This window comes from Heteronotia binoei, chromosome 12 (assembly GCF_032191835.1).
Source record: "Heteronotia binoei isolate CCM8104 ecotype False Entrance Well chromosome 12, APGP_CSIRO_Hbin_v1, whole genome shotgun sequence".
Classification (NCBI taxonomy): Eukaryota; Metazoa; Chordata; class Lepidosauria; order Squamata; family Gekkonidae; genus Heteronotia; species Heteronotia binoei.
Window position 1 is genome coordinate 61,263,000 of NC_083234.1, and position 21,330 is coordinate 61,284,329.

Below are 21,330 nucleotides of genomic sequence, written 5' to 3' on the forward strand. Positions count from 1 at the left end.
GGCAGACACAGCCTGAGTCTGTATTTCCCCACCATTCTTCTATTTCTTCGGCCTGAATTTTTCCCATTAAGTTTGCACATTTTTAACGTTGGTTTTGTGCCAATGGTTGTGAGTGGTGTAAAAAAAAATCCCATAAGAGAAAGAAACAAATTAAAAACACCAGGTCTAAAAAAGGACAGAACAAAAAGGCACCCTCTGACAATAAGGCGATAAGAAAAAGATAAATCTGTCCATCCCTGGTTCTAAGGGGACAGTCATTGTTCTGTTGCAGTGGTAGTGGCAAGTGCCATCAAGTCACAGCCAACTTACAGCAACCCTCTAGGGCAGGGGTGTCAAACATGCAGTTTGGGGGCCAAATCAGGCCCCCATAGGGCTCCTATCAGGCCCCCAAGCAACTGACTGTCATCTGCTTCCTTCTCCCTATAGCTTGCTTCCTTCTGCATAACAGCTTGCTTTGCAAGGCTTGCTCCATTGCACAGCAGAGTTACAGAACAAAGCCTCTATTTTCTCCATTGGTTAAGGCTCCTCCCTTGGGGAGGAATAGCTTGCTTTGCCAGACTCTCTCAATTGAACATATGAACATATGAAGCTGCCTTATACTGAATCAGACCTTTGGTCCATCAAAGTCAGTATTGTCTTCTCAGACTGGCAGCGGCTCTCCAGGGTCTCAAGCTGAGGTTTTTCACAACTATTTGCCTGGACCCTTTTTTGGAGATGCCAGGGATTGAACCTGGGACCTTCTGCTTCCCAAGCAGATGCTCTACCACTGAGCCACCGTCCCTCCCCCAATAGCACAGCAGAGCTCCTGAGCCAAGCTTCTCTTCCTTCTATTGACTGAGGCTCCTCCCCCCCCCCCCAGTCCCTGGGGAAGGAAGGAAAGAGCCATAGCTTCCTTTGCCCAGTTCCCCGGATCCCATGGGAGAAATACAAAGAAAGCAGCTTTAAGACCAATAAGTGCTAACATTTTAAGCATGTTTTAAGTTTTTCAAAATATATATTTGCGTTTGTCTGTGGTCTTTATAAAATTTATATCTCTGCTACCTAATCTTAAATAGGTACACATGTGGCTCGGCCCAGCCTGACATGGCCCGGCCCAATATGTCAGACCCAGCCCTCATAACAAATGAGTTTGACATCCCTGCTCTAGGGTTTTCAATGCAAAAGATGTTCAGAAGTGGTTTGCCATTGCCTCCTCTGTGCACCAACACTGGACTTCCTTGGGGGTCTCCCATCTAAGTATTACGCAGGACTGCTGAGCTTCCAAGATCTGATGAAATCATGGTAGTCTGTGCCATCCATCTCAGCGTCACTCTTCTGAGCATCACCCTGAAACTATTGGGGTGTGTGTTTTCATTTTCCCTGATAAATTTTATTTCCCCTCTTCGCTGCAGGTCTGAGGATAAGGCTCTTCAACTTTTCTCTGAAGCTTCTTACCTGCCTTCTATACATTGTCCGCGTTCTACTGGATGACCCACAGCGGATAGGATGGTGAGGGGCCCTTTCTTTGGGCGTGCTGCATCTCATTGTCTTTATGTCATCCTGCCTTGTGTCGGGGCTAACGTCAGCCTGCCTTGAGATCTGAGAAGCACCTTGAGGAGCACACCGTGGGGAGGATCACACTGGGAATTTGGTGCAGCTGTATCCCAACTTTGAAAAAGCTGATGCTCTTTGATGCATGCTGCGGCAATCACACAGCCCCTGCTCTGCCGCCGGGAGAGGTACATGCCGCACATGCACAAGAGGAGCATTCAGACTGCTCCTGCATGTGCAGGGCAAGTATATTGCATGACCTGGCTGTTCAGACAGCCGGGACACATGCTCTGCATGCATTGTAGAGATTTAATCCAGTTCCAGCCTGTCCTAAGATGCGGTAAGTATGGGCAGGATCCGGGAGTCAGGGGACAGATGTGTGCATATGATCATGCACATTAAATCCAGAGGGTTGGGCTAGGTTAGGCCAAATCTCTTCTGTGATCTCACCCGATATTACAACCAGGCCTGGCTCAACTGGATGGGCCACTGAGGTCTCCTGGGGCATTTACTCTGGATTTCCCATGTGGGTAGATCTCCTACCCATCGTGTGATGGCCAAAACTGGATGGAATGTAAGCAGATCTTCCCAGGTTTTATTTTATGGAAATAGAAACTGTGAAGAGCCACAGCTTGGACCAGGGTCATGAGGTGGTTGAACCATTCCCTCATAAGGTTTCGCTGATCAGAACCAACTTCTCACTTATTCACTGCTGTTAGCCTTGAAAGGGAAAAATGACCAGCACTTCTGTTTTTGCTTTTGAGGGAGGGTTGTCAGTTTAAGTTGAACAAACCAGGCAGGGAAGAGGACGGTGAACACGCAGACCCCTCTCCCATAGGGCACATAATGCCTCTGGGTCAGGTCCTGATCCCATTTTGGTTCAGGAAAATGGTACAGGGGAGAAAGCTTGAAGCCCCCAACTTCCAACTTGGGCCCCTGTGGTGCCTGGAAGCTTAGTTCCCTGCAGTTGTCATGTATCTAAGGAGAATGAGAGTCAGTCAAGGCAAAACGTATCATCTATTTTTGTCCCTAATTTCATTCTTATCACAGTGTACATTTTCCTTCTGTGTTTTTTTCCCCCTCCTTCCCTCAGCTGGGAATGTGAAAAGCACAATTACACAAACTTCAACCAGTCCTCAACAGAAATCAACTGGTAAGTGATTCTCAACTCATCTGAAGGTAATTTGTGGCTTGGTCTTATTTAGAGCCAGTCAATGCAATCAACAGAATTGAGAGGCAAAATGGCTGAACTCACTTTCGGATTGTAGGAAGAGCATTTCACATTTAAAAACTTCCCTTTGAAAGAAACCAGCCTCCCTACATGTAAGAACATAAGAGAAGCCATGTTGAATCAGGCCAATGGCCCATCCAGTCCAACACTCTGTGTCACACAGTGACCCAAAAAAAAAAAGTGCCAACCCCACCCCCCCAAGGAGGTTCACAAGTGGGTCTAGAAGCCCTTCCACTTTGCCACCCCCCCACCCAAGCACCAAGAATACAGAGCATCATTGCCCCAGACAGTTCCAATAATATACTGTGGCTAATAGCCACTGATGGACCTCTGCTCTGCTTTCTTCATAGGGAAAGTGTTCCAAACCTTTAATCATTCTAGTTGCCCTTTTCTGAACTTTTTCCAATGCTATAATATCCTTTTTGAGAAAATGACACATCAGGGAGAAGACCAAGCTGGCACACATAACATATGTGTTTAACCATATGAACGTATGAGACTGCCATATACTGCATCAGAGAGCCAGTTTGGTATAGCGCAGGGGTGCCCAAACTTTTTAAACTTAAGAGCCACATAGAGTAAATGTCAGATGTCTGAGAGCTGCAAGACATGAATATCAGACAGAAACAAGACAGAAACAAGAAAGGAAGGAAGGAAGGAAGGGAGGGAGGGAGGAAGGAAGGAAGGAAGGAAGGAAGGAAGGAAAGAAAGAAAGAAAGAAAGAAAGAAAGAAAGAAAGAAAGAAAGAAAGAAAGAAAGAAAGAAAGAAAGAAAGAAAGAAAGAAAGAAAGAAAGAAAGAAAGAAAGAAAGAAAGAAAGAAAGATGGGGAGGAAGAAGTGGAAAGAAAGGAACTTTAACTTTAAATGCATTCTCTAAGCTGCTGGGTGGTTTGGTTTGGAAGTGAGTTAAAGAGACAAATGCCTTCTCCAAGCCGGACAGTAGGGTGATGGGGGCTTTGAGAGCCACACAATATATGTGAAAGAGCCACATGTGGCTCCTGAGCCACAGTTTGGCCACCCCTGGTATAGCGGCTAAGAGAAACAGCCTCTAATCTGAAAAACCAAGTTAAAGCCAGCTGGGTGAGCTTGGGTCAGTAACAGTTCTCTCAGCACCCCCCCCCCCCAAATAATAAACCTAGCTCACCACAAAAAGAATTTCAGGCTGCCAGACAATCTTCAGATCTCCTGGCTATACAATACTCACAGCCATACGATAATTAATTAATTACTGAGCCAGACCATTGATTCATCTGGTTCAGTATTACCTGCTTTGACTGGCAGCAGCTCCTTAGCATCACAACATCCCCTAACTGGACATCTCAGATATTGAACGGCAACCTTCTCTCCCATCCCCTCTCCTCTGTTTATCACAGAATTGCCTACCTCTTGCTGTGCATGAATCCATTTCTTTTTGCTACATGTTAAAATACTTTTGCTCCCAAGTGTGCAGCATTGCCAACTGAGAGGGGGAAATTGTAAATTTTTGTAAGGAAATTAGAATGCATAGCAAGCTCAAGTAATTTTGCAAATAGCTCATTGTCCATGCAGAAATTAATTCAATCATCTGGTTAATGAAACTCCTAGGCCAGAAGGCACATTTTCTGAATCTCATTTGGGTATGGAAGGATTCCAGTGGGAGGACAGATTCACCTCTTCAGGGGCTGACAGTATTTATAAGCACGTCTGGTATATAGGAAAATAGATCTGATATGAACTTTCAACCCAGAGCTCAGAAACGTTCCCCAGCAATGCAGGAACCAATAAGAGTAGAGTTCTGAATCAGCCAATAGGAGCTAGGTATGAGTTAAGATGGATTGAAGGGAGGTTTAGGGATAAGCAATATATTACTGGTGACGTAGCCTGGACCAAAGTGAGTCCTTTCTGCAGACAGATACTATATTGGGAAACTGAGCATGCTGAGTATGTTTGCCAATCCCCAGTTGGAGGCAGGGGATCCCCTGGTTTGGAGGCCCTCCTCCTGCTTCAGGGTTATCAGAAAGTGGGGGGGGAGGGAAATGTCTGCTGGTTCCTCCATTATGCTCTACGGAGTTCAGTTTCCATGGGGTATAATGGAGAATCAAACAGTGGGTATCTGGGGCTTGGGGAGGCCTGTTCTTTTGAGGAAGAGGGACCAAATGTTCAGCATAGCATCCAGTGCCTCTCCTCAAAACGCCCCCCCCAAGTTTCAAAAAATTGGACCAGGGGGTCAATTGTATGAGCCCCAAAAAAAGGCGCCCCTATCCTTCATTATTCCAAATGGAGAGAAGATATTTAAAAGGTGTGTGGTCCCTTTAAATGTGACTGCGAAAACTCCCTTCAGAATTCAGTCATGCTTGTCACACCCTTACTCCTGGCTCCATCCCCAAAGTCCCCAGATATGTCTTGAGTCAGACTTGGCAACCCTACTGTTTTGTCTTGAGAGCAAAGTGCCAGAGGGAATACTGAAGCTCCTCTCTGACCCACATTGCACTCCTGAGCTGAATTGGGCCCCAATGTGCTGTGGGACGTGAGCTCCCCAATGGCATATCAGTCTGTGAGAAGGGCACTTGACCTAATTTGTGTCACAGATAACGTGTAGTTTGGCCCATAATTAAATTTTTAGGGTAGACATTTAGGAATTTGGAAGCTGTGAGGGGGAGAAAGTTGTTAGTTTAACAGGAATGTGAATTAAAGATCTGTGAAGATGAGTTCCCCTGTCATAGGAAGTGAGGTGTTACACTAGGCCAGCAGGGTTTGTGATGGTCTGGTGTGACACTAAGTTTCAGCAGAGTGCTGTATTTATGTTACAAACCTGCTGAAGAGAAGGTTTTTCTTTGGATATGTGCGGTACATTCCACAATTCCTGGTTAAGAGTTGATACTTGTGTATTTCAGTTGTGTGCTGCTGTCTGAATAAACTTTGTTCTTTTTTATTTATAAAAAGCAACACCATTTTGTGCTTGTTGCCATTATCTCTCATATCAGTCCAGGCTTGCTGGGGTTAATATCCAGGCCCAGATTATATTCCTTCAAGCCTTTTTTTTTTTTTTAAATCCTTCTGGGAACCCCAGTGCAGTGGGGCTGTGACATGAAAAATCCTTTTCAGAGGCATCTAGCCCCGAGGAAATGTGTTATAATTGGGGGGCGGTATGAGGGATAGAATTCTGGAGGATTTAAAGCAATTCTTGAGGTAAAATTTGTGTTGGGAGGTTTTTGCTGACCATGTGGCAAGACAGCTTTCTGAGGACAGAATTTGCATCACTAACTGTGCTGAACCCGTGCCAACGATATTTGCATGCCAACTGTCGAGAATTTCTTCCTCCTAATAAGTCATCTGTGCTTAAGCTGAAATGTGAAATTTCCAGATAAAATATAACTGTCTTTCAAATTGTTCTCTGCAGGGCTCCTATCTTATGGGTGGATCGCAACAAACCCTTGTGGGCAATTCAGGTAAGTGAATGAAACCCAGATAGGTTGAGAAGTTGAAACTGGCACATGAAGGTGAATTCCACAAATGAATTCTATTATGGCAAGTTTGCAGTATGACTGTTTTTGAAAAAACAGGTTCCAAGCAACAGGATTTTTCTGTTCTTTAAACTTTAAGGATCAGAGATGTCAACTCTGTAGACATGTGGGCGTGCTGTGCTTTCCTAAGGGACTGACAGTCAATGTGAGATGCTTTCAGAAAAGACGGCTGTAATATCTTCCAGAGACTGATGATGGGCTGAATCCTGCAGATCCATTCTGCTGATGATTCTTGAACACATCTTGAAAGGAAGGTATCACCTTCAGAGACAGTTTGGGAGCCAGTTTGGCGTAGTGGTTAAGTGTACAGACTCTTATCTGGGAGAACAGGGTTTGATTCCCCACTCCTCCACTTGCACCTGCTGGAATGGCCTTGGGTCAGCCATAGCTCTCACAGAGTTGTGCTTGAAAGGGCAGCTGCTGTAAGAGCTCTCTTAGCCCCACCTACCTCACAGGGTGTCTGTTGTGGGCGGGGGGGTGTGGTAAGGGAGATTGTGACTGCTCTGAGAGTCTAAGATTCAGAGTGTAAGGCGGGATATAAATCCAATATTTTCTTCTTCAGCAGCAGCAGAATGGACCTGTGAAATCTAACTCAATGTGTTTCTGGTTTCTGTTAGCTTTGTGTATTAGATTTTCTCAAAGCTGACCCTAGGGTTGTATATCTAGATATTCAGGCTTGTAAAGGCTACTCTCTGGGATGCGTGCATAGCTAGGGATGATGAAGAAGAAGAAGATGATATTGGATTTATATCCTGCCCTCCACTCCGAAGAGTCTCAGAGCGGCTCACAATCTCCTTTACCTTCCTCCCCCACAACAGACACCCTGTGAGGTGGGTGGGGCTGGAGAGGGCTCTCACAGCAGTTGCCCTTTCAAGGACAACCTCTGCCAGAGCTATGACTGACCCAAGGCCATGCCAGCAATTGTGGGGAATGGGGGAATCAAACCCGGTTCTCCCAGACAAGAGTCCGCACACTTAACCACTACACCAAACTGGCTCTCCAAAACCTGGGCACAAACCTGTCCTCAAACTAAAATTCATGATTAATTTTGGTTGGTTCGTGGTTTGTGTGACTGGACAAGCAGCTTGAACTTTCAAGCTGTTTGTGGCGGTTCGTGAACTGATGCATTTCCAGAGTCTCCTCTCAATCTAAATGTTTACCAAACTTCAAATCAACGCGGGGGGGGGGGGGGGGCCGACCTTGGAAAGCATGTAGGGGAGCATCGGGGGGAGGTCCTCTGTGACTGTGTTGTCTCTAGCTTGCACAGTATCCATTTTATACACTCCTGAATCTGCTGCTATCTAAATGACTGTCTGTCATTTCCCCAGAAGGCACTTTCCTGTGAGGTGCCTTCTTTGGGGGGCTGTAATCTGGACCCCATAAATCCAATCCTTGCTTAGTTTGGAGGGCAGGTAGAGGAGAGTCAGCAGAGATTTCCTGTGATTTTGTTGTCTCTAGCACACAGGTGTGTGGGGGGGAGATGTTCTACTGCATCATGAACCTCACAAACTGAACCAATTTGTTTGGCAGCTAAAATTTTATGACAGTTCATGGCTCACAAACCAGGCATTCCATGAACCATGAACCGAACTTCATTTTCCCAGTTCGTGCCCATCCCTATGCAACTCTGCCATATTAGGCACTTCATTATTACAAGCTGGGGGCTTGTGGGGCATTGCCGGACGGGAGAACAATTTATAAATACCTCCCAAATTGCCACCTCCAAGAGTCTGCAAGGTCTCAGGGACTGGAGCAGGCTAATGTCTCTATCCATTCCCCCGCCCCCTTTACCTGTCAACTGTGGCTCTTGGAGCATGCTCAGTCTGATCAGGTTATGGTGGGACCTTTTTCCATTGCTTTATCTCCAAAGTAATTATTTTGCATACCAGCTGTGTCATGATTTTGTAGCTTTCAAGATCCTAATGGGAGGCAACAGCTTTGTTATTAGAAGTATAATTATTGTTTATCTTACTGTTGGTGATCGTTTTGCTACTGCAAAAACAATCTTGTGACACCTTTTTTTGCGGCATAAACTTTCACTGGCGGACACTGTGGTGCAGGACATGATTTCCACCTCATGCATCTGACACAATAGGCTCTGGTCTACAAATGTTTATGCTACAATAAATATAAGGTGCTACTCTTCTGGAATTAACTCGTGGTGCCAAATTATGTGCCCTCCAGTTCTATATAGAGATCTTCTGAATATACAATGCCTCTCTTTTAATACCAAAGATCACTCCCTGAACACCCACACAGAGGTACACTCATGAGCCTATTATTACGTGTTGCTGAAGGCTGTACTGGTGTTCTGTTACCCTGGAAGAGCTGATGATGTAAAAGCAAAGCTGCAGATATGCCAGGGAACTAATATAATTGTCCTGTAATATGTTCATACACTCTGTCCCTTTTGGGTCCCAAGATTGCTCTGATCAGTTGGAATGGTGAATGCCCACTTGAATATCCTTGGGAGGGGTGCTATATTTTTCAGGACAATAATTTGGGAGCTTGCAGTACGTACTCACTTGTTCTTAACAGGGATGCTTTTGAATGTGTCATCATTGTGCTTTTGAGTTGAAAAAAAAAATCTGTTTTCAGTTTGGCTTTACACTTGCATGAATCAAAACATCGACCATTGTCACTTTTGACATTTCATTCATCATTATTAGACAGAATGAATCTGCTTTCTTTTTGCTATATGCCAGGGGTGGCCAACAGTAGATCTCCAGATGTTTTTTGCCTACAACTCCCATCAGCCCCAGCCAATATGGCCAATGGCTGGAGCTGATGGAAGTTGTAGGCAAAAAACATCTGGAGAGTTACCATTGGCCACCCCTGCTATATGCTTTTGGGGTGTTACGTTCTTTAAACATCTGACTGATCATTTTGTGTTTTAAAATTTTGTTTTAAAAAACACTGGTTTTGTCTGTTTTCTCTTTCTGCTATATTCTTGCTCCGGCTTTTGTTCATAAATGGTACTCATTTCCATCATTTTTTTTGTGCTAATATATTAAAGACATATTTGTATGTGTATAATTCTATATTCGTCTGATGTAAAAATTATACAAAGGCTGTTTTCCCACTGACCTTACCCCGGAGCGACGTCCCTCTTCACCGCACAGCGTCTGCGCGGATTTCCCACCAACTGCTGCGCAGAACCGGGAAGTGCCACGGCTTTTGCGTCGCAGATGTAAACCGCTAAAAACCAGTTTACATCTGCGACGCAAAAGCCGCAGCTCTTCCTGGTTATGCGCAGCAATTGGTGGGAAATCCGCGCAGTGAAGAGGGATGTCGCTCCGGGGTAAGGTCAGTGGGAAAACGGCCAAAGTGTGTACAAGAACAAGTGAAGCCCTGAAACCGACAGAGGAAAGCAGGTAGCCAAAATCAATGACAAAAACTATAAATGAATATAAAAAGAAAGGAACCAGGGAATGTTTGCTCGTCCATATTACATTTACAAACTCTCTGCTCCTGATGACACGCCACTATTGTGAAGCCATGGGCTTCATAATGATGAAGGACAGGCACTTGGATTGGTAGGAGGTTGATGATGATCTCCTGAAGTAGATCTGAATTCACTGGCCAATGTGACTGTAAAATAGGCTGCAAAAAAAAAAGGAAGCCAGAGTGGACATGTGAGAGAAGAAACCATAGTGAGCTGTGATTTGCATGAATTCTTATTCCACAAAAACGTTTTGCAATATGTAAAAAAATAGTTTAACTTTAAAAGGGGTGGGGTTTGCAAGCAGACTGCCATGAAGAATGGCCAGAGGGGGCAAGGCAGATGACTGAGGAGATCATCTACAGGTGATCCAAATTTACTGGCCAGTGTGACTGTAAGATGGGCTGCAAAAAGAAAAGGAAGCCAGAGTGGACATGTGAGAGAAGAAACCATAGCGGGTTGTGATTTGCTTTGGAGGGTAAATCTTGCACACAGGATGCCAAGTTGCCCGATTCCTGGATGAAGCTTTTGTAGAAGCTCAGATTCCTCCATTTCTTTTTTTCTCCTTCCAGGTCAGTGTAGCAATCATTAGCTTCCTGGAGACCATGCTCCTAATCTATCTCAGCTATAAGGTAAGAAGGTCTCGTGTAAAAGCTGGCTTGTAGTTGACCTTCCAACACAAAAAATAAAAATGCGTTCACATACATGTGTCTGCCACTCCATGATTCCAGCATTAAGCAGTGAACATGTTTTGGATGAAAAGGCCATCAAACCTCTAACATCCCTGACAAAACTTTTGTGTCACTTGGCCTGGACTCAAAAGGTTATGCTTTTCCATAGAAGTAGTTCATACTTTCATCTGCAAGATGCTCAGTCCCTATCCAGACATTCTTCCCTATGCATGAGATGGAGAGGGGTCAAGATCATGTCCTACACCTTCCATGCACCCAATCTCCTACTACACTGAAGTAGAGCGCTAAAGTCTCAGGCTTACTGTCAGGCGTGCCTGATTAGAAGATCCCAGGTTGCAGGTTATGAGAACATAAGAAACATAAGAACACAGGAGAAGCCATGTTGGATCAAGCCAGTGGCCCATCCAGTCCAACACTTCATCACACAGTGGACAAAGAACCAGGTGCCAGAAAGATCTGAGGAAGATCTTCCTCAGCCTGAGAACTTGGAGAGATGCTGCCAGTCAAAACAGACAATACACGGCTAGAGAAAAGAATGGCCTGACTCAGGCAGGCCTTGACTGTTCTTTATGGGAAGAAGAGCCACGATTTAGTGATGACATCAGGAGTAGTTTTGTAGAAAAATAGGTGGTAGAGATCATTAGCATAACTCATTAGCATATGCCACCCCCTCCCCCATCTGCCAAAAGCAACCTAACACAAGAAAGGAGAGCACAGGGTGAGCAAGGCCTGTTTGGGCTGGCTAGAGATTCAGCCAGCCCAAGCAGGTCTCACTCACTTGGGGCTCTCCTTGGCTGCTGCCCACCCCCCGCAGTCAAATGGCCAGCAAGCCACCCACTGCCCAAAATCACATAAGAAGTGGAGAAAGGGTGGCACAGGCTTTTCCAGGGTTAATGAGGGCTGCTGGGGGTGTGGCAAAGCTCCTGTTGGCTGGCTGCCCACTCTCCTAATCCAGGGATTGTTATGCAGCTGCACCTACTGTTCAATGGAAAAGGTAGGAAGGTGGGGAGGAGGAGAGGGGCCATCAGAAAGGTTCAAGAGCTATGCTCCTGTGAGCTCCTGCTGAATTCAAGGCCTGGATAGCGTACATGTTTCACATGCAGATTGCTCCCAGATTAGAATCTCTGGTAAAAGAATATCATGAACTGCTGTTGGGAAAGTCCTTCTCTGCCTGAGATCCTGCCAATCAGAGTAGATAGTGCTGCAGTAGATGCTCTGACTTGGGTATATGGGAGCTTCTTATGTTGATGTTCTCACAAACTGGCTGACATAGGTGCTCATTGGCTTCCATGAGTAGCTGGGAGATTAGTACCCCTGTTTCTGAAATATAATTCCTGTCATTCCCCACCTGCATGCATAGACACATGAGAATCATTGGTGACACAAACATCACAGCTACTTCATGTGCACCTTGTTTGCATCTGCATAGGACCTGAACGATAAGGCATTAATTAATCATGCACGCATGTGGGAGCAATCCGTAACTCGATTCTGCTTTCCCCCCCTAGGGAAACATTTGGGAGCAGATCTTTCGGGTTTCCTTTATCCTTGAAATGATCAACACTGTGCCCTTCATTATCACCGTAAGTGTGTGCTGTTGAGATTGCTAAACAAAACAATTGCATTTGTGTAAAGCTGATGGCAGCCGCATTTCATGGTGAGATTTTTCTTTGCACTGAAGAACATGCAGAGTCCTTACAGGAACTCACCGCCATCAGGGGACACAGACGGAATGATGATGGAACTCGCCTAAGTACCAAATGCTGGGAAGTAAACAATACTCCCTGTAAGCTGTGGAGTCTTGTGAGCAAAAATTCTGCTTTGTGAGCTATTGGCATTAAAGTTATGAGTGAGCAATGTGGCTGCTGCATAAATTAGTTTGCTCTGGGGCCGTTCTTCCTGAGCTAAGGCAAAAATGTGTGAGCCAGAGGCTAAAAAACTGCGAGCTAGCTCACACTAACTCAGCTTAGAGGAAACACTGGAAGCAACTGCAAACATTAAAATGTCAAAATGCGAGCTCATATATGAATACTAGCATTTGTTATTTACCAAGAGTCTGTGGTCACATTAGAATATTGTCACACAGTATGAGGATATTATCACACAGAATCAAAAACCATGGGGAAATGGGTGTGAAAGAGATCATCTACTTATTTAATACCTTTTCATCCTGCCCTTCTCCCAAGGAACTTGGGGCAGTGTACTTCATTCTCCCTGCTGCATTTTTATCCTCACAAAAACCCTGTGAGGTAGGTTAGTCCAAAAAAAAAGCCATTGCAAGATGCGTCATTGTACAATATGGGGGAAATGACGCTGGCCTACCTTACAGGGCGATTGTGCACAACATCATGTTATAATTTTTGCAAAGTGTTTTTAAACAGAGATACTGTCATATGAATACTAGATGTCTGTTCTTATGAGTTAGTGATACAATGCTTGGTGTAAGCCATTCAGTGTACAGTTAAGTCGCTTTAGGATTTGGGTAATAATTGATGCATGTTTTTATTCTTTGGATGAAGCAGGAACATTGCTCTGAATAAACATGCGGATAACTGGGGCTTGTTCTTCTAGATATTTTGGCCTCGTTTGCGGAATTTGTTCATTCCTGTTTTCTTGAACTGCTGGCTGGCAAAGTATGCCTTGGAAAACATGATTGTGAGTACCAGAAGATAATTCTCCTTTCCTTTCCTTTATTCTCTTAGAAGCTCATCTTGAACAGTAGGGGGGGAAATGTTTTCTTTGGTTTTTGGATGTGAGGGATAAAAGGACTGAAACAAATTTGGTTACTGCCAAAGTCATCTTAGGATCATTGTCTTTAAGCAGATAAGATTCCAAAGTATAGGGTAGTGCCTGATCCGTAATAAGTGGCTAGATATAGTAATCCCTAATATAGATATAGTAATTTCTAACATTCTCCAAGAATAGCATTCAGGCAGAACATGAAACAATGTGCCAATCTTATTAAGGCCACGGGGCAGATTCTTTTGGAATAAAGCCTATTCAAAAATTTTCCTTGTAGAACCACGGAGGGTAAAATATTTAATCTAGCAAACAGAAAAACTCTACAGTAGTGTGGGGGTGGTTAAATAATACATATAACAGGATAAAGACCTCAGGAGAGAAATACCAAGGGACAAACTCGATGAGCTCAGAATAACATACTTCCATAATCAGTTCAGAACTTTTTTCTAGGGGAATGCAGAGAAATGGAGTTCCAGAACCACTTTGTTGAAACAAAATTTGCAAAAAATGTTTAAAAGTTCATGAGAGGCACCCATGTGTTTCTCCTTCATTTCCCTCTTGAAAGTTGTGGCACCTCTTTTCCCAGAAAGAAAGCCCTGCCTCTCTTTTAATCAGAGAAGAAGCTTTTGTTTCACCTAAGTCAATAATAGAAGTAGTCATTGAAGAAGAAGAAGATATAATCTGAATGTCAGAGTCTCTGAGCTGTCTGTAGCATATGGCGTTCGCAGAACGCAACCATTTCAGAACACCGTAACAGCACAAGCCGCGGAGGCGACTGAGAACACCCAGGTGCCTCCGCGCGGGGCGCTGATCATCCGCCAATCACAGTCAGTGGCGGGAAATATGGCTGGCCAGCATTGGACTGGCCAGCAGGTTGAATAGTCCCGGGACTGTATATATGCGGGGCCCGGCCCGCGTGCTCTCTCTCTTCCATCTTGTTTTGTACCTGCAATAAACTATGTTGCCCTACGCTCGTCTCCAAATCTGGTACATTACAGTGGCGACGAGGATGGGATTCTAGCCCTGCAGACAACCGGGCTACCGAGGAGACTCACGGGCAACCGGGCGATACAGCGCACATCGCAACATCGCCACGACCGCCGCTGCTACCGCCACCATGGCCAGCTCAAGCGGGAACACCGGTCACATTGAAGCCTTCAACCCTGCCCATGCCGACGGATGGGAGTCCTACTCGGAAAGGGTTGATTGCTACCTGAGGGCGAATCGGATAACGGAGGACAGCATGAAGAGAGACGTTCTCCTGAGCGTCTGCGGAGCCGCCACCTTCGAGATCGCAAAGGGTCTCTCGGCCCCCGCCCGTCTCACTGAGAAGACCTACGCAGAGGTCGTCCGCCTCCTCACGGGGCACTTCCTGCCACAGCCCTCGAGAGTGGCCCGTCGGTTCCTCTTCCACAAGAGGGACCAGCTCCAGGGCGAATCGGCAGCCGACTACCTAGCGGCCCTGCGACAGATCGCTGGGAGTTGCAACTTCCCGAATCTGGAAGAGACCCTGGCCGATCGGTTCGCCTGGGGCCTCCGCGACGAGAGGCTCCAGCAAAAGCTCTTCGCGAAGGAAGAGCTCACTCTGCAGGGCGCCTTCAGCGAGGCTGTGGCGTTCGAAAGGACCACCCGGACTTTCCCCAGAGCCAAGCCAGAGGCCGTCCACCACGAGGAGATGGACCCAGAGCACCCAGACGAGGGAGAAGCATTCCAGATGCGCCGCTCTACAGGACCAACCTCCCGAGCTCCACAGCGCCCCCGAACGAGCGAACGATCGAACCAACGCTCCAGTGATCGGCCGAAATGCGCCAGCTGCGGCGACCCCCACGACAGGCGAGACTGCCAGTACCGGACCTGGGACGGCAGAAGCTGCGGGAAGACCGGCCACATAGCGCGGGCGTGCCGAGCCAAGTCAAACCGCCCACGACCAACCACACACCACGAGGCTGCTGAGTCCCACTCCCTGGCCTCCACCACACCCCAGGTACTGAACTTACCCTGTGCCACCCCCGGCAAGATCAAGATGGCGGTCCTTATAGAAGGAGCCCCATGCCTCATGGAGGTGGACTCAGGCTCCTCCCTCTCCATAATCTCGGAGGAGACCCTGAGGAAGCTGTGCCCCGAGCGGAGAGTACCGCTGCGACCGGCCGACTGTACCTTGCGGGATTTTCAACGCAACCCAGTACAGATCGCGGGGTGGGCCAGGGTGCATGTGGAGCGGGGATCCTTCAGGGGTCCGCTGGACATCCTGGTGGTGAAGCGATCGCTCACCACCCTGTTGGGCCTCGCGTGGTTCGGCCCCCTGGGAATCCACGTAGAGGGGGTAGCACAAATGGTCTCGGCGGGAGGGTTCGGGGAGGTGTGCAGAGAGTTCCCCGATGTATTCGACGGGTCGCTGGGTAGTTATAAGGGCCCGGCCATCTCCCTCCCGCTCGACCCAACAGTTAGACCGATCCGGCTTAAGGCTAGGAGGGTCCCCTTCTCCCTGAAGCCCAAAATCGAGGCAGAGCTGGACCGCCTAGTAGCACAAGGGGTCCTAGAGCCGGTCGATTACGCCATCTGGGAGACCCCCATTGTGACTCCGGTCAAACCCAACGGGGACGTGCGGATATGTGCAGACTACAAATGCACTATCAATAAGGCGCTCCAGGATAACCCCTATCCGGTGCCGGTGGTCATCCACGTCCTGGCCGCCCTCGCGGGCTCAAAGATTTTTGGGAAGCTGGATTTGGCACAAGCCTACCAGCAGCTCCCGGTGGACGCCAAAACGGAGGAGGCCCAAACGATCGTAACCCACAGGGGGGCGTTCAGGGTGAACAGGCTACAGTTCGGGGTCAGCGTGGCTCTGGGGATCTTCCAGAGTATAATGGATGCTCTCCTTAAAGGGATCCCCGGAGTCCAACCTTTTTTTGACGACGTTTTAATCGCCGCCCCGAACCCTGAGGAGTTCAGCAACCGCCTCAGGGAGGTGCTCCGTCGTTTCCAAGCTGCGGGACTGAAGGTGAAGAGGGAGAAGTGTCTGCTGGGGGTGCCACGGGTGGAGTTCCTAGGATTTGCCGTGGACGCGGAGGGAATCCATCCGACCGAGGAGAAAACCAGGGCCATCGTTCAGGCCCCGGCCCCCACGTGTAAAACTGAACTACAGAGCTTCTTGGGGGTGCTCAACTTCTACCACACATTCATACCCCACAAAGCGGCCATCGCTGAACCCCTACACCGGTTACTGGACAAAAAAGCTCCATGGGTGTGGGGGAAGAAGCAAGCCGCCGCTTTCCAGGCAGTAAAGGACGTTCTGGTCTCTAATGCGGTGCTGCACCACTTCGATGAGCGCCTTCCGGTCATCCTGGCATGCAATGCGTCGCCGTACAGGGTGGGTGCAGTCCTGGGGCACCAGCTACCGGACGGCCGGGAGGTACCGGTCACCTACTATTCACGCACTCTGACATCGGCGGAGCGTAATTACGCTCAAATCGACAAGGAGGCCCTGGCCATCGTAGCGGGGGTCCACAAATTTAACGATTATTTGTACGGGCGGCGGTTCACAATAGCGACCGACCATAAGCCGCTTTTTGGGTCTGCTGGCCCCAGACCGCCAAACTCCCCAAATCCTGTCCCAAAGGGTGTTGAGGTGGAACCAATTCCTCAACTCGTACACCTACACTTTGGTATACAGGGCGGGCAAGGCGATGGGCCACGCTGACGCACTCAGCCGCTTGCCGCTCCCAGACACGGGCCCCGATCCTGCCCCAGCACACCATGTCATGTCAGTCGAGTCTCTCCCAGACCAGCCCCTCCACGCTGCAGAAGTGGCTAAGGCCACCGGAAAAAACAAAACGCTTGCAAGGGTGCTCGACTGGGTGGTGAGGGGGTGGCCTGAAGGGGACATGGGGGAAGAGTTCAAGCCCTACAAAATGAGGCGGGAGGAACTCGCGGCCCACAAGGGGTGCCTGCTATGGGGGAGCCGGGTGGTGGTCCCCCCCCTCTACAGAAACGGGTCCTGGAATCACTCCATGAAACGCACCCGGGGATAGTGAGAATGAAGGCCCTAGCCAGGAGCTATGTGTGGTGGCTGGGAATGGACGGGGAGATAGAAAACTGGGTCCGGAGATGCAGCGCCTGCCAAGAGTCGCGGCCGGACCCACCCAGCACCCCGGTTACTCGGTGGGAAACCACAAGGAAACCGTGGTCTCGGCTCCACATTGACTTCGCGGGGCCGTTCCAGGGGCAGACCTTCATAATCATAGTGGACGCCTACACTAAATGGTTAGAGGTCATCCCCGTGGCGTCCACCTCCACTGCAGCCGCCATCCGGGCCCTGCGCAGGGTCCTGTGCACCCACGGCATCCCAGACACCCTAGTCTCGGACAACGGGGCAGCCTTCACCTCGGGGGAGTTCCAGGCGTTCCTCCAGAGGTACCTCATCAGGCACATCAGGTCTGCCTCCTTCCACCCGGCCACCAACGGCCAGGCAGAGCGGATGGTCCGCACGACCAAAGAGGCCCTGGGGAGAATTGTGCAGGGCGATTGGGAACACAGGCTAGCCGCGTTCCTTTTTGACAACCGGGTCATCCCAAACCCAGTCACCGGGGTCAGCCCAGCTGAGCTACTCATGGGGCGAAAGCTCACCACAAGGCTGGACCGTCTACACCCCGACCGAGCCTCTGACGTGCGAGGGTCCCCAGAGGTCAGAGACGCGGCTAGGGGGTTCTTCGCAGGGGACCCAGTGTTCGGCCGCAACTACGCCTCAGGCCCGGAATGGTTGTCAGGGCGGGTGCTGCGGGTCGTGGGGTCCCGCCATTACGAAGTGTCCACCGAGGGGGGCCAGACCCTACGCCGACACATAGATCAGATGCGCCGCCGGACCCTACCCGAGGCACCCGCGGAAATAATGGGAGAAGCGGAGTCCGGGGAGCCAGCAACAACCCCTGCACCAGCACCCAGTCCGCAGCCACAAGCAGAGGTGATCCAGCCCCCCGAACCGGACCCACAACCCACGGACGCCCAAGACTCCAGCGAGACCCCGAGAGCCGAAGCCACCCCGGCACCGCAAGCAACCCCCCGGCGCTCAACAAGGGAGCGACGGCCACCCGCCTACCTCCAGGATTATGTGCGCTAACTAAGGGGGGAGGAGTGTAGCATATGGCGTTCGCAGAACGCAACCATTTCAGAACACCGTAACAGCACAAGCCGCGGAGGCAACTGAGAACACCCAGGTGCCTCCGCGCGGGGCGCTGATCATCCGCCAATCACAGTCAGTGGCGGGAAATATGGCTGGCCAGCATTGGACTGGCCAGCAGGTTGAATAGTCCCGGGACTGTATATATGCGGGGCCCGGCCCGCGTGCTCTCTCTTTTCCATCTTGTTTTGTACCTGCAATAAACTATGTTGCCCTACGCTCGTCTCCAAGTCTGGTACATTACACTGTCACAATCTCTTTTTCCCTTCCCCTCCACCCCCGCCACAACAGACACCCTGTGAGGTAGGTGGGACTGAAAGAGGTCTTACAGCAGCTGCCCTTTCAAGGATAACTCCTATGAGAGCTATGGCTGACCCAAAGCCATTCCAGCAGGTGCAAGTGGAGGAGTGGGGAATCAAACCCGGTTCTCCCAGATTAAGAGTCTGCACACCACTACACCAAACTGGCTCTCTATACTGACTAGAGCCAGTTTCTCATCGATAGCTTTCCTCAAGCCTGATCTGTAAGTGTCCCATTACAAGCCATCCTCAGGGGGAAAAACCACTTTTAATCTCAGAAGGAAGGCATAAAGCCATGTTCTTGCTTTTAGAGATATTTCACCAGATTCTATCCATTGCACATCATTTGAGGCACAGCAAGGTACAATCAGCAGTTTTCTTAAAAATTGAGCAAGAGGCTGATTGATCTTACCTGAGATAGCTTAGCTCTAAATAGCTGAGCCATAAAGAATAAGGGGAGCCACTTTTGATTTAAATGCTAGCCTGGCTCCAGGGATGTACTCCCCATGCTTATTACCCCCACCCCACCCCCGCAATTGTAGCATCAGCACAGGATTTTGCTTTTTAAAGCACCTTTCTAAACTGGGGATTCCAAGATAAGTCTGCTGAAAACAGAATCCCCCAAAATAAGAAGGACTTAAATGTGCTTGATATTGAGCCCATTAACTGACTATTTTTGGTGAAGGTGGAAATTGGATTTATCACCAAGCTTTTTCTCAGGCAATAATTGGAGAAGATTCACAAGGCCCTTCACAGAGCAACTCTAGTTCTGGACAAAATGACAGCATCATAAAGATCATTCTCATCATCAGGGGTGGAATTCTAGCAGGAGCTCCTTTGCATATTAGGCCACACACCCCTGATGTAGCCAATCCTCCAAGAGCTGACAAGGCTCTTTTTTGTAAGCTCTTGGAAGATTGGCTACATCAGGGGGTGTGTGGCCTAATATGCAAAGGAGCTTCTGCTAGAATTCCACCCCTGCCTATCATCCATTAGAAAGAGAATTTTCCAGTGTTCTTTATTTGTTCTTTTTGGGCAGACAGGAATGCAGGATTGATGTGGGAGAAGGGGGCAGGAAATGACTAGAATTGAGTGGGTCCAGGCAGTTTTGAAGGACACCCCAAACTAGGCCTCAGAGCTGGCATGGCCCCTAGTCCGCCATGCTTGTTGTAAATTCTGTCTTTAAGGTCTGTGTGAGTGACACTCTGACATGGGACAGCAGACACCAGACTCTGGTGCAGCTACCAATGGAGTTTCTTTCTTTCTAGAACGACCTTCACCGAGCCATCCAAAGAACACAGTCAGCCATGTTCAATCAGGTGTTGATTTTGATCTGCACCCTGCTGTGTCTTGTTTTCACTGGGTAAGCTCGCATTGGACTGGTATTTGTATTTATTTTACGCACTGGTGTTGCATGCATGGATTAAACGGGATGCCTTCATGAAGAGCTTCCAGCGTTTTCTATCATGGCAAGCTCAGGAAGAGAGCCCCTCCTCCCCCACCATGGATCATAATCCAGGAGTTCAAATCCAGATGCCACCTTTTAATGATTCCCTCATGCCTACTTGCTGGCATTCCTATGCCCACCACTGCAAAAGAATGCAAGCTGCAATAACTAGGCAGATGATAGATAAACAACTTCTTTTCTGGAGAAGCACAGCTGCTGATAAAATACCAGCATTAAATATATTTCTAAATCTATATTCCTGCTAGACTGCAATATAGAATATGCTGCACCAGAGAGCTGACCTACATGGGCAGGAAAAACTGATGTTATGGTCATTTTGTACCACTTTGAAATGCAGGTGTTCTTTGTATAGATGTCCCTTGCAACCAGAACCAAAAATATATCCCCAAGTATAAAAAAAACTAATATATCAAGGAAAAGGTAAGCTATAGAACTCTTTTTCTTGACATGCTGGTTGTCTAGGTGCACACCCAAGTGCTCTCCTACATTAAGGAAATAGCATGGTCCTGGGAAGATTTTATAAAATGCTGTTTCTTAGATGGATTTAACCACAGTGGTTCATAAGTGCTGTGAAAGTCATTAGGGTTTGTAGAATCTTTCGGGCTCAAGTGCCGTGTTCTACTGGAGAAAGTTTTTCTTCCAGACGTTTCGTTCTCAGCTAGCAGCTCTCCAGCAGCCCTGGCCTCACTCAATGCACAGCAGCCAAGAAGGTCAGAGCGCCTGCTCCGGCTGCAATGCCACTGAGGATGTTCTCCGCAGCTGAGAACGAAACGTCTGGAAGAAAAACTTTCTCCAGTAGAACACGGCACTTGAGCCCGAAAGATTCTACAAACCCTAATGATGATGCCAGCCGTGAAAACCTGAATCTTTGCTGTGAAAGTGTTCAAAAGATGCAGATACAGCATGATCCTAATCAAATTTATTTGCTTGAAAACTCAGCATTTTTAAACAGAGATCATTTCTAGTGATAGGAGGCCTCTTGACATTTAAATTATGATTTGAGCTTATAATTCATCTATAGGGCTGCCAGGCCCCCACCTTGCACCAGTGGGAGGTGGAAGGGAGGGTGACATCAATGCATGCAACATCCCTGACATGATGACATCACACAAAAGTGACATCATCACACTGGGGATGTCACATGCCAATGCTCTGGTTTTGGGGCAATCTTGGCTCAAGCCATAGAGTCTTGCTCCAAAACCAGAGCGTCACCACAGAACGTCCCCAGCATGATGATATCACTTCCA

General features: G+C 48.2%; 1 protein-coding gene across 3 annotated transcripts in view; it reads left to right on the forward strand.

Annotated features, from left to right (window-relative positions):
- The window catches only part of KCNT1 (potassium sodium-activated channel subfamily T member 1), a 226,893-nt gene that overhangs the window by 130,712 nt on the left and 74,851 nt on the right, over positions 1-21,330 (forward strand). For all 3 annotated transcript variants that reach the window (XM_060251558.1, XM_060251560.1, XM_060251559.1), the window contains exons 4-10: positions 1,392-1,488; positions 2,624-2,683; positions 6,141-6,189; positions 10,279-10,338; positions 11,907-11,981; positions 12,970-13,053; positions 19,884-19,978. In XM_060251558.1, coding sequence (XP_060107541.1) covers positions 1,392-1,488; positions 2,624-2,683; positions 6,141-6,189; positions 10,279-10,338; positions 11,907-11,981; positions 12,970-13,053; positions 19,884-19,978 — 520 coding nt within the window. The remainder of the gene's footprint in view (positions 1-1,391; positions 1,489-2,623; positions 2,684-6,140; positions 6,190-10,278; positions 10,339-11,906; positions 11,982-12,969; positions 13,054-19,883; positions 19,979-21,330) is intronic.